The 13501-nt window shown below is 40.3% G+C and overlaps 1 protein-coding gene across 2 annotated transcripts in view; it reads left to right on the top strand.

Annotated features, from left to right (window-relative positions):
* The window catches only part of LOC135324941 (ubiquitin-associated protein 1-like), a 35526-nt gene that overhangs the window by 5936 nt on the left and 16089 nt on the right, over window positions 1-13501 (top strand). For both annotated transcript variants that reach the window (XM_064502077.1, XM_064502078.1), the window contains exon 2: window positions 12008-12048. In XM_064502077.1, the coding sequence (XP_064358147.1) occupies window positions 12015-12048 (34 nt within the window). In that variant the 5' untranslated portion in view covers window positions 12008-12014. The remainder of the gene's footprint in view (window positions 1-12007; window positions 12049-13501) is intronic.

Below are 13501 nucleotides of genomic sequence, written 5' to 3'. Positions count from 1 at the left end.
GCAAGTGCAGATAAAGATAGTAAAAAAAGCTTATTGCTTTTCACTAATACTGTCCAGTTTGGGTTTATTTGTATGCAAAGTGAAAGCTAGCAAATTCAAGCATGGACATGAATGTAATGCTTATGTACCATAGCTGCTTTTACCTGAAGATCTTCAACTGGAAAAGTCTTAGTAAATACAGTTTTAGAAACCCCACAAGCATATTATGAGATATAAGGTAAATGAAGGCAGACAACGGTCAAGAAGTTGAATATGACATGAAGAGCTTGGTGGTCTAAGCTGCTTTTGGAGCTGGGGACTATGGCACCATGTCAACCAAGTGTGTATATGTGCCACTTTCTTTTGGTATGTGCTGAATATAATATGGTATTGGACTGATGAGAAAGTTCCTATCTAGCTCCTTTCCCCTCTTCCAAGGAAATGGGCACTTGAAATAAGCCAATATTAAGTGCAAGGAGTTGTCTGTATTCTGAATAGATTGATTCTACTTAGTAATGTAAAGGTCTTCCTTCTTTCACATCAAGTTGGGAGAGAAGTCGTTTATCTATCTTATTCACTGCAAGCCCTTTTCAAGCCACGTTCCTCCTGTAATTTAATGTTACTGCAGGACTGGATGCATCTGTCATTAGCACACAGGGCTGGATTTGTTTTCTAAAGTTAAGCTGCATTGAATTGGATGCTCTCATTAAGAGGGGCAGACTGGACTGATTCTCAGATGTCAGGGAAGGGGAATATAACATTTGAGTTGGGAAACAGTCAACCCATAGTCTTTCCGCTTTCCTCTTACAAAGCAGCAGGAAGTGGGTTTGTTGTATGTTTTCTTATTTCTTTTTTTCTCCACTGTAATGCTTGTCTCTGTACTGAGATGGATTTATATACCGTAAGCAGTCCTGTGTTGCTGCTAGTTTGTGAGATACTTGGAGAGGAAAAGCTGTAGGCACAGCTGTTAGATGGTCATGGGACTATTACACTCAGCAACTTACTCCAGTCTAGTTATGAAATGAAAGTAAGGCTAAAAGTTGCTGAAGCTGAGTCAAACTTGCTGAAATTTCCTAAGGAAAGGGGGTTAATGTGTTTCTGAAGGCTTCTCTTGCATGCAAAATGAGCTGTTTCTTCTGTTATTCATAGTTTTAAGTGTTTCAGTGCTTGCATTCATTACTGATGCTGTTGAAGAAATTGTTAATATGCAGGAGGAAAAATCTGTACCAGTAAGTGAGACTGAAAATAGCGTATGCCAAAATTGCAAATTTAAATGAATTCGAAATAGTAATTTAGAAAATTTTCTTGAATGAATCCAATTTCATATTATAAATCCAGAAGAACATCTTTAGGGTTTTTAGAGTAAGATGAAAAGCTGAACAGGAGTGGTTTAAAAGGGAAAATTGAAGGACAGCAATGCTGGAGGACCAGACTTGAGAGAATAATACGACGAAATGCTGTGGATTTGGGAAATACAAGTTCTGTTCTGGTTTTGTCGCTGGCTGAGCTGGATGACAGTGGGCAAACTGCTTCATCTTTGTACCTCATTCCCCACACCTGCAAAACAGGGATAGCTTTTATTCCTTGTTAAGTGCTTCAAAAATTACTGTTGTGAAGTGTTGTGTGAGAACTAGGTGGTGTTGATGATCTAATGAAATTCAGCAAAAGGACTTTCTGCTCTGGGGAAAGGTTTGGGGGGAAGTGTGTGTAAGGGTATTCGGTTCCTGGCAGTATGAATATCCTGTAGCCTTTTAGACTTCATCTGCAAGTGTATTTCAGTGGTTATGGCTTCTTTTCCAGTTTTCATCCCACTTGAGCCAGAGATTGTAGTTCAGTCTTCATATGCTCATATCTTTGGGTGGCTGGTAACTGTGTTTCACTTCCAGTGCTTCATGGCTTTCTGGGTTTTGTCCTGTATTTTCCTGACAGAAAGATCATTCTGTGTTTGTAGTGAAGAGCAGGTTTCCAGTCTGCGCTTGTTCCCAAATGTGTCTGCTCCAAACACTAACTCCCAACAGAGGACTGCAATGCTGGAAGAGCAGATAGAATTGCTGTCTTAGAGAAAGCAGACCTGTTCATAGGTGGCTTTTTTCTTTCTCCGTTTAGTGAGGAATTGTAAACTTGTTTTAACGTGGAAACAATTGGAATTAAAAATATGGGTATAGGGATCACTTTATGATGCTTAAGAATCTGCTGAATATCTTGCCTGCCTGTAGCTGGTGGCCTCTGTTTAGCGGGGAGGAATTGCACCTGTGATGCAGACAGCTTCAGAAAGCCTTTCTGTAAAAGTGAGTTTACCAACTGGAATGTGGCTGAAAGATGTGTCTAAGGGATTTGGTAGCTGCTCTGCTTTCCTTCTGAAAAGGGTGAGGGTTATTTGCATATGTTTATGTGCTAACTACTGGTAAGCTTGGCTGTGGCAGTTGCAAACATGCAGTTGACCTTGTTTAACTGACATACTGACTTTTTTTCCTATTGTTTGTCACTTCCTTTTCTGAGCTCAACTGGACTACTGGCTGAACCGGTAGCAGTCCCAAATAGTGGCCTTAAATAGTGGCCTGTGCTGCTTGGGAACCCCAAAATCAAGAGATTGCAAGGAAGACGTTTGTTTCAGCACTGGAGTGTGCTGCCTTCAGGTAGCATAGGCTGCTTTAAAGCTTTCTAATCCGTGATTTGACTTTTCTGTTTTTGTAATAAACCAGCTATTATAGTTTAAGGCAAACTCAGTTTGACTTCTCTGCACAAAGCTAGGTTCATGTTTTTCTATGCTAGACAAGCTCACTAAAGACACCTTAATTTCTTGTGATCCAAATGAGTTAAATGCAGAAGTGTACTTAATGTTGGTACCACCACTTTGCTGAGCCTGTTCTGATGGCTCCTGCTGTTTTATGTCTGTTTTTTTTCGATACCAGATGATGACACTTCTGTTCCTGTGTGTTTTAAAGAGCAGGACTTGATCTTTGCTACCAGCTTTAGTCTTCTTTCACAGACCTTTTGAAGAAACAATGAAGGTCTAACACTTAAGGTATAGGCATTCACTTTGTTTTGCATTCTCTGTGCTCTGTTTTGCACTTGTTCTACATTTAATTAAAATGAGTGGAACTTGTTTTCTTTATTTGAAACATGACTTCTGGTAGCAGAACTGAATTCGGTGTTAACTACTCATACTATTTCCCTTCTAAATCATCTTTTTAACACAGTCATTCAATCCTATCTAGGAAAAAAAACTTGAAAGATGAAAGCAGTCTTAACTGATACTGTATCTGGAGATGAAATGCGATTGGTTCTTGCTTAGACCTTACTGCCATGGGATGATATTTTATTAGCTTGACTCACTTTTAGGTTTCAGTTTAGTTGCCTTGTTCTGTTGTGTTAGTCTGGGAAGGAACGTGGTATTGCTGAGACCTCAGCTTAGGGAACTTGTAAAAATAGCTGAAGTGAGTGTTCACCTGAAGTAGTGGTCAATTTTTCCTTGTCTGTAAGCTTTGTATGTCAGTGCAGCAAAGCTTGGGATCTCTTCAGCTGTGTATTTCTGTATATGCTTTTTTTTTTTTTGATCTCAGCTTTACAACAAGGGTTGGATAATGACAGATATATCACTCCTACTAGGCCAATAGATACGAATTTAGGATGAAATGAGCTGGCACTGGAAGCTGAGGCTGTGCCAGTGACATCTTGATTGGTGGGAGAAGTGCTTAAACCCCCACAAAAGTCAAGAGTGTCTGAAAAACTGGTCACATCTGTAGTACCTAAGGCAGATTCAGATCTCTTTCCTAAGCTTGGTTTGCCTGTGTCTTGAGGGCAATAAGGAGTCATGTTTTGAACATCAGGAAAGCTTGTTTGAAATGGCATGTGTTTTTAGACATACTTTTCTGGAAAGTGTTTGGTGGGAACACTTTTCAATGTAGCCTATGATCAGCTCTGAGGTTTCAGTAGTAAGAAGTTTTCAAAACTCCTGCTCCCCTGTGTCTCAAAGTGCATATTCTGTGGAAGAATAATTTGTTCCAGTGGGAAATGGGGGAGTTCTTGGAGAACAGACAACACTGAGAGATTGGCATCTTTAAATGTGGAGCTCTGTTCTTTACTGTAATACTACCTGTGATCACTCAAATTCTTCTCAATTAAGTGAATTTGCAGAGATCTTGCGTTCTCAGAATTTGGCTCTCCAATTTGGGAGAAATGAGGTATGTTAGAGAAGAAATGAGGTGCCACAATGCTGGAAAAGTTCAGCAGTTTCCTCTACGTTATGTCGCAGAGATCTAGGAAGTGGGAGAAGGCTGCTGATGGCCTTACATGTGCTTAAACTGGATTTAACTTGCTGAGGCTGCAAGCAGGGTTTTGAAGTGGTAGGTCCCATGCTTAGTTCGAGGTTTTAGCCTGTGCGTTGCAGGTCAGAGAGAGCTGCTTTTAGGTGGAGTGGTTAAAAAGGCTGTATTTTCTGTCAGTATCATAGTGAGTTTTGCTGGGAGTGTGCGGTGAGAGTGGGTCAGGCATGTGACTCTAGTACAAGTGGGAAGATTGGTGAATTTACAGTAGTTTAACACTGACTCTGTTATTCTTGCAGAGCACAATACACGTACTTTGGCTGAGCTTGAATATATGAAATGGCAGCTGACATTTGGCCTGCTAGCAGATCTTAGTTTTCTGTTTTAAAACTTCTGTCCATCTTGATTTCTTGCTGGATATTTTTTTGCCTGCTTTGTTTAAAAAATAGTTTCATAAGCATCCATACTTCACAAAAGTGCTAGCCAAGAACAGAACTATGAATATATAGTACCATTTCTCTTCTGAGCTTTAGCACAGAAAAGGTTAACAGTATAGCTTGCTTTGAAACGGACTTCTTTTGAAAGTGGAGAGTCATTTAATTGCTATAGTGTGCTTAAATACATTAAGTCCCAGTTAATTAGCATTTAGCAAGAGAATACGTACTGCTTTTTGCCGTAAAAGAATTGAATGGAGTTCTAGTTTCTATAGTGATAGTAGATACTGGTATTGCCCACAGAACTGAACTTATTTCTGTGTAACATAACACGAACTACTTGTACTTTTCTCTTGCTCAACGAGCATAAGAAGAAAGCTTGAAACTGCACAGATTCTGTTATTTCTGGATTAAAGAGGTGGGATGTTCTGGTTAATGGCAAAAGTAATTTTATGTTGGCGGCATGTTGAGAGTGTCTAGCTCTCATACATAACTGGGGATAGTCTGAAGTATTAACAATATTCAAGTACTTCATAGTGAGGTTGTTGCTTATTGAAATCTCACTACAACAAGTAGTGTATTTAAGCTTATTCAGCTTAAGCTGTTCTGGGTTCCAGACTTGTATTTTAAATGTGCAGGATGTTCTAGTATTTTTCATCCATCTTGACCAAAACAACAGAAAAATTGGGGCATTTTACCACTGAAGCTAGCAGCTGTCCCATAGGTGCCTCTGACTAGAGGAGGCTTAAATTAAATTATAACCTTTCTTCTGAAGTGGGTTAGCTAGAAAAGTTGACATTTATACCTGACTCTAGCCAGTGCTAAGACTACTGTTAAGGATTTGCCTCTTTCTTAGTAGTATATCTTGTGCTAATTAAGCTGAAGCAGCTAAACTTGCTAGTAGTTACTAGATGCCATCCATGTGACTCTTTTCAGCTCTCCGAAGTGGTAGATATTTTCTGTCCGAAACTTTATGTATGAAAATGGTGGGTAAAAGCAGTTATTCTGCTCGTCTATATTCCATCAAATTTAGGATTTATTTTGTTATTTCATTGTGGGCTTACTATAGCTCTCACTGATAGAGTGCTGGATCATCTTTTCCATGTCTGTTTCCTTCCCCCTGATTGTAGTAGGAATCACATAACATATTTATATATTCAGCTATAATTTATCATTCAAATAGCTTTTGTTTCTGTAGTATACCAAGGAGGGGAAGAAAGACTCCTATTTCTAGATGGCCACCCTTTTCTTAGTGGTGTTACAACCTTTTGAGGCTGACGAAGCTGATTTTTCTCAAGAGGCAGAGAAGATGTAAACCCATGGTTTTGTTCCTCCACTTTTCTGTTTAGATGATCTTAAATAACTTAGGTAAGTTGGTAGTAGAAACTACACCCTAAATCCACATCTACCCTTAGACTCAGCAGAACCTGAGCTATCCCCTTATTTGCCAAGGGTTTGGAAGTCAGACCTGTCTTAAATGTTAGTTGGAGATAGCTTTCTCTTATGATAGCACTCCTTTTTTGGAAAGCCTCCTTTTTAAATAGGTTACCTGTTCATTGACACAGTGAAATGTGAACTTAGAATAAGTGCATCTTCCATACTCTTGTTTGCCAAGATAGTCTCTGGCCAAAAGAAAAGCTTGCACTGCTCAGCTTTGACCAGTGTGTGTGGTAGATGAGTAATTTCCTTTTTTTATGCCCCTGCATGTGAAACTTGTAGTTCTAGATGCTTGTGCAGTTCGTAAGTTTCAGCTTCAGTGGAAACTTGTATGACTGATACATGATTCAGTGATTGAAAAACCTGGTGTATTAATTTACTGCATTTCCTTTTTCCCCTATTGCTGGGTGGAATTTATGGCAAATTACCTTATGGCCCAAACGAACAGTCAGGACTTTAAAGGAGGAGTGGGGCTGTCTGTTATTGGTTAAGAGCCTTAAATCCTTAACCAACTCAAATAATATGTGCTTTTAACAAGTGCAATGTCTTTAGTGAGCAGAGTGGGACATTATGTGAGGAGAGCTGCATAGCTATAGCTGTCTAATATTCATTGCCATGAATCTATATGGAACAATAGAGCAAGAGAGATGCAGTGCTTTTCAGATGGAGTGTAGAAAAGCTGTCTTCAGTCAGTGGGGAATTAAATTGGATATATAATGAAGCAGAAGATATAATTGGGCACTATGTCACGTTAAGCAACTGCACAATTTGAAAAATCAATTTCTCTTAACGCTTGTCACTGCTAGGAAGATGCTATTCAACATCTCCATGAAGAGCTCCTTAATGGAAGTTGTTGGCATCATTAAAGAATGTGTTGTCTCATAATCCAGTAATGTGATAAGCACATAGACCTACTCTTCAGGGACTCTTTTCTCCCTGTCCTTCCCACTCATGTATTCTAGAAATGCTTCTAAAAGAAACACCATTTTACTGGTTCCAGTACCTCTACCCCTCAGTCATTTCACAGAAAGTAACAAGCTAAATTAATTTGATGCTTAGAGACTGTCTTTAAACAATCCAGACAGATTTTCAGAGGAGAGATCTAAAGTTTGAAATGTGGATTTTGTGTGCAGTAGGGATATTTCATCCCTAGCTCTCCCCTTCCTCCCGTCCCCCTTCGTCATTGTTGTAATCCCTACCCTGAAACTGGTTAAACGTAGCACGATCACTTGTACTTATATCACATGAGACGTCTTCGTCTCATTAGATTTATTTTAACTAATGGCTATTGAAAGTCAAATGAGAACTTCATACCTGTGTTCGGTTCAGTGATGGTCTGGTTTGTGCTCCTTGGTCTTCAAATAGAGCCACCACCATAATGCACCTTATCTCTGGATTGTATTGACGCTTGAAGGGATTACTGCAGATACACTTTAGATGTTTTTTTTCTAAAGATTGGTGAAAGTGATGCCTTTTTTGCTGAAGGGGATGTGGTTACAAAGTGTCAAATCTGCTTTTACAGTGACTTTATCAAAACAGCAGTTATCCGTGGCTCAATGTCATCGTACTTTGTGAAAGGGGAGCACCTCCAGACAGCTAGCTGGCTGAACGTGCTCATTGTTTGGAGAACTATTAAATGTGCAACGGAGAAGTAGTTGCTGCAGATTTTTGAGTGATGTCATCTCTTCGGAGATTGCAGTATCTGAAAACTGAATTCACCTTGTATTAAACTCCTGTAATCAGTGTTTTGCTGTCAGTCCATCTGAGAGATCTCAACTGCGTAACAGTGCTTGGGTTGAATACTTGGGTTGGGAAGCTTTGATAAGAGAATTTTAACTTGTGTTATCTAAACAACAGGCAGTCTACAACTGTATTTGTATGAGGCTATATGCAGAATCCTGATGTTGGTCATAGCCTTTGACTTGCTTTGAAACAAGTAGTTGTAGTAAAACTTTTAAAATGCTTTCTAAATCTGGAATACCTGTGACAGATAAACCAATCATTTAGATCGAAGTACTTTTCACTGTTTCTCAGCATCAAATCATTAGTAGTCCATGAATCTAATACAAGCAGCATGAAAAGGATTCAGGTCTTTTTGCAGCTTTTGGAGTGAGTGGATCCATCCTCAGTTCTACATACTTAGCCTCTACAGTGTGTAGTAGCTTGGAAAAGATGTAAGTTTTCAAAATCACATCTTTTTTCTGTGTGAAAATCAAAGATGTCCTGAACTGATTGTGGGTGATAACTTCTGGCATTTTGGGTCCTCTTACTCATAAATCTGCTCTTTCATTTGTCTGAATCTTAGGTGGGAGCTACTTCTGAGAATTCATGTGGTCCGGAATCTAGACATTTCTTCCCCCCCCCCCCCAAATGAGGGCTATAGCAGCAAAAGAGACCAGTTCTTGACAGCAGTTAAACTGGCTTGAGTTACCAATGAGAAACCTGTTTCAGCTACTGTTAGTAGCTGGATGGCTCCAGCTTGACCAGTCTGAGATCTTTCAGAAGAAAAGGAATGTAGACGAACTTCAGCAAAAGCTGTGATAGATGTGACATGCAAATAGAAGGGGGGGGGAACCCTTCGCAGCTCCCATGAGTCACTCTTGGTAGTGATTCAGTTGCTTTCTCATCTGTTGATGAGACTGTCCCTTTGATGCTTGACTGCACCAAGTCATGCTTCTCTCTGCGTTGTCTGGCTGCACAGCTGGGTAGTCATTCAGGTTTAAGTGGTGATGTGCTAGGTAGACTATCTTGGTCATCTTCATTCTTGTGTAGTAGAGCCCTTATTGCTGTGATGCAATCTCTCTGCAAGGAGTGTTTAAGACCTTGCAGTTGAGTTCCTGGCTGCTCTCTCACTGTTTGGAGCCCCTTATCCTCCAGCTGCACGCTTGTCACTTGAAAAGAAGTTTTTGCATGCTTGGGTGCTGCTTTTTCTAAGGCAGTTGTTCCATGTCATGTCAGTGTAGCAGAATGGCGCTACAGTTGGATTTCATCTTTGGTAGCAGGTGGATTGGAGTGACTTGAATAATATCAGTACTATAGAGTGGATAAGAGTTCAGATGCACCTGGCTAAGCTCGAGTCTGTTGAGTTTATTGGCTTTAACTCAGAACGAGCCCTCTGTGTCTGACTTGACTCCCTGCAGAGACTCTTGGTGTCATTGCATCCAAATGCTCTAGGGCTACCTGCACATTTTCTCCCTTCTCTTGTACCACAAGGCACCGTCTATGCTGTCACTTCAGCCTTTTCCAGCTCGACATCCATCTCTCTTTGTGCCAGTTGTTTCTCTCATCGGTTCTGTCTTATGGCTTCTCTGTTGCTGTGCCTCTTTGTGGATTTCCCCTGCCCTTTTCTGCCATCAGTCCCTGAGGACATCTGTGCTCATCCTGGAGCTTTCCTATAGCCAGTTGTCTGGCTGCATCGTTCTAAGAATGCTGCCCTGTTGTCGTGGTGTGATGAAGTGAAAGGTGGGCCCTTCCTTTTCTGCCAGCGTGTTCATGTCAGGCTGCTTCAGTGGCTGCTGATGTTAAAATTGCTTATAACTTTTGGATGCTTATAATGCTGATTCTCTCTTCAGAGGATTAGCCAGCATGAAGAAAGAGGGAATGGGGCCAAGGAAGTCTAAATTTGCAGGAGAGAGCTTGTAGTGACTGTGAAAAAAGCTTGCAGAAATAAGTAATTACCTTTCCTCAGTCCAGGAAGGACTCTGCTGCATGTAAACTTTTTCAATGCAAGTTTTTTATCAATTTAAAATATTCAGTAAGGCAGCAGACCAAACTTCTTGCCCCCTCTGAACTACCATTGCCATAGACTCTTTCCCTTCAGCATCCTGTTCTCAAGTCTGGAGATCAAAGGTGACAGTAATAAGGCAGCAGTGATTCACGTTCACATGTGATGTATGTGAAGACTATATGATTCCCCAAGCCCTCCATACGTCACCGGAGATTGAGACAGCAGTTACAAGCATGTCTCTATTACGACAGAGACAAACTAGGGGCAGGGCCTCTAGGCATGTCCCCAAACTCCTCTGAACTCTTCTTCTAGTTACCACTGTAGACTGAAAACTGTTTTTTAGGAAATTCTTTAAATTTTGGCAAAGGGAAGGTAAGTAACTTCCTCACTTTGGCAACCAAATTGACTGGGAACTTTTTTTTAGTGCAGCAATGGCTACCTGTAGCCAATACACTTTACACTATCTGCCTCATTTACCAAAAGCAACTTACTCCAGATTTCAGTAACATGAAGGACAATGCAAATTCAAAGACATCATTTTCAGAATGATAATTTATATCCCCTCTCCAAGGTATCCTTCCCTTCTGAGGAGCCATCACCTGCTAGTGCCAAAACCAGCTCTTTGCCTTAGTGTTGTGTTTTTGGAAATAGTACCAACGTTGAGATGATCAGGTGTGCTGAGAACCTGAGGAACACTGAGCAAAATGGCACAAGGCCTTTATATATAAAGGAATGGTGGAGTTGCCTGGCATGACTCATTCCCAATAGCCTAGTGTTGGTTTGCGGTGTTTCAGGAAGTTTGGTTCACCAGGGTAATCTTCCTTTTATAGCTTTGGTTTTAGCAGTGTGCTGAATTCCCATGAGCCATTACGGTTGACTCACCTATTGATTCTAATGTAATATTGAAAGAGACATACGCCCAACTAAAGGTGCTAGCTAAAAATACTTGAAATTGGTTCTTCCTGCCCTCAAATGTGTCAGCCACTGATGGGAAGAATCAGAGCTAGAAAACAGTCTGTATAATCTCCACCTTTTGACACGCTTCCTTTTAAAACTAGATTTGCATTTGGATCTTCAATTGAAACATTGAGGATGAAGATTAAGGCTTCATTTGGGGAATGATGGGTGTGAATATTAGATCTGCTCCAAATTAGACTTGAGCCCTGTGTGCTGCTGGTGCGGGGGTACCGGATAATTTCATGTTTTTGAAGAACATCTGCTGGGCCTTTCAGTCTACCAGCTGGAGGACTTCTGAAATAAAAGACAACTCTGATTCTTGGTCATGTGTAATGTCAAAGTAGGACTTATAAATTTGATTATTTAAATAATTATGCTGTGGTGTCTTAAGAAGGAGATCTTGCGATGCACCGCAAAAGAAGCAATTACACTACTGAACATACCGCAAGCATCCTGGAGCAGGGCATTAGCTGATCAGTCAGCTAAAACACTATGGCTAATTCTACAAAGCTGTTTCCTCAGGACAGGCCTGCTGTGTTTATACAGCTACATAGGCACTCATTCACATACTTAACATCTTAGATATGTAGTATTTACTTTGAGTTCTCAGACTGAAGAAGTTATTGGTAAAATTTCACAGGCAATGGATGTTAACTCTTGTTGGCGTTGTTTTCACTTGTGTGTACCAAGAAACTTCAGCTCTTTGGTTAAGTTCTTCTTAAATGGTACCAATCCATGTATTGTCCAGTGTGTCTAGACAAGTACAGTACTGACTAACTGACTGTGCAAACCCAGTATCATGTTATATCTTTTAGATCAAGACAGATTAAACTGAAGAGGATCAGTGTGGTATTTCCAGTAGGAAGGGCTTTTCTTAATTCCAGGGAAGGCAGAAGGTGCTTAATTGGGGCTTGGAAAGAATGGACTTAGTAAGCTCAGAGATCTAGAACTCCCTCTGCGCTTTCCTAACCACCCTTGGTGGTTCTTGGTTTTTGTCTTTTAGATTGTCAGGCCCTGAACCAAGTTATTTATCTTCTCAGTCATTTATTGGAGCTGTAAAATAGATTTGCTTATCTAACTTAGGAACAGGATAAGTAGAGCAAGCGTCTGAAGCATGTCCCATAATCTAGAGCTAAGACTGCAGAACTGCAGAGTTATGCTGTGCTGCGTGCAAAAAGTTGTTAAAGCTGTTTTAAAATGTTTTTCAGGTTCTAAATGGCTTCTAAGAAATTGGGATCCGACTCTCATGGTAAGTGAAACTTGGTATTCTTTTTCTTTTCAAAAGGATGAACCTTAATATTATATTGCTTTTCACTAATGTCCCAGGGCTAGAGGGTACATAGAGACTAATCTGTCCATTCCTAGCAAACCACTCGGAGGCTGAACTGCCTTGGTTTCCTTTTTTCATAGTTGCTTGCAGTGCTGATGCTGCAGCCATCCTCTAGTTCAACTGAACTATAGCCTGTGGCTGTGTTTCCCCACTTATGGCAAAATAATATCTTCTCCCCTCCAAAATCAAAGCTGAACTGCAACTGTGATACTGATCTGATGTTTATTGAGGCAGACATGAGACTTACAATTCCTTTCTATGGAAGTCAAGTGAGAAGCTGGATTAAAAGCAAAGCTTTTATTATATCACTGAGTCATGCTTGCTTTTTGCTTAGCAGTGAATTTGTTCCCAAGTTTGGACTAGATCTGTTTCAGCTTATGGTTAGGTGGGTGAAGAAAGGAATTTCTTTAAGGTTTTGATTCTTCAAGCATTTGAGATGTGTAGCTTTCTGCAGATGACTCTTGCCATAAGAATTAAGAATTACGTGCTTGTGTATGCTTATCTTTTAGAAAATGGGTATAAATTTGGGAGGGCTAATATTTCTGTGGAACACTGAAGTTACTTATTGCACATATGTAATGCAGCCTCTTCAAATCAGTTATCGTTTAAGGCTGTGTTGGTAGGTTCCTGTGAAATTCCGATGTGATTGTTAATGCTACAGGAATTTCTGCTTTTAGAAACTCAGACTTGATCTTTCTGAATTATCTTTCAGATAAGAGGATCCCAAGGCATTCCCTTTACCCTGGGCTTTGCTGTTCTAGGCTTCTTTAATTCAATCTTGCAAGTGTAAAGTTGAGCTACATAGAGTAAGAAATGGCTAGTTTAGCTGCATGGCCAAGAATTAATAAAAATGGCCTATGAAAACTCGATTTTTAGATGGCTTCCTTCATTGTTCTGGACCAGTAGTGCTGCGGCAAGAACAACTCATTAGGTGGCTGCCAACTGTTAAGCGGTTGTTCTCTTGTGTGTATGAATGGTCACTAGGAAGGCTCTAAATTGCTGGACTTGGAGTCTGTTTGTGCTTATCTCTTCTGCTTCCTAAAGCAGGCTAGCAAGGACACTGCTCAGAGCTAGAAATCAACCTGCCTTAAATGTTTCTTAAAACAGTACAGTGTGGTGGAACATGCCCCCGACATCAAAATAACAAGATGAAAAGAAATGATGCTGTAACCTCAGTGGTTAACTGGAACTACCCTGCTGTGTACCCTCTGTTCCTAATGATATCAGCAGCGCTATCACTAGCGGTACTGTTTGTTAGGAGTAGTGAAGCAACTTCCTTGGCTTATTATGTCTTTAGAAATGAGCAGGGCAATTTTTTCAGTCGCCTTCAGGATCTGTAAGAATCGATCCCACTAACTGAATTTCAGCTTAA

This window comes from Dromaius novaehollandiae, chromosome Z (genome assembly GCF_036370855.1).
Source record: "Dromaius novaehollandiae isolate bDroNov1 chromosome Z, bDroNov1.hap1, whole genome shotgun sequence".
In the NCBI taxonomy this organism is placed as follows: domain Eukaryota; kingdom Metazoa; phylum Chordata; class Aves; order Casuariiformes; family Dromaiidae; genus Dromaius; species Dromaius novaehollandiae.
Note: the sequence above shows the minus strand (reverse complement) of the source record. Positions and strands in the feature narration are given on the sequence as shown.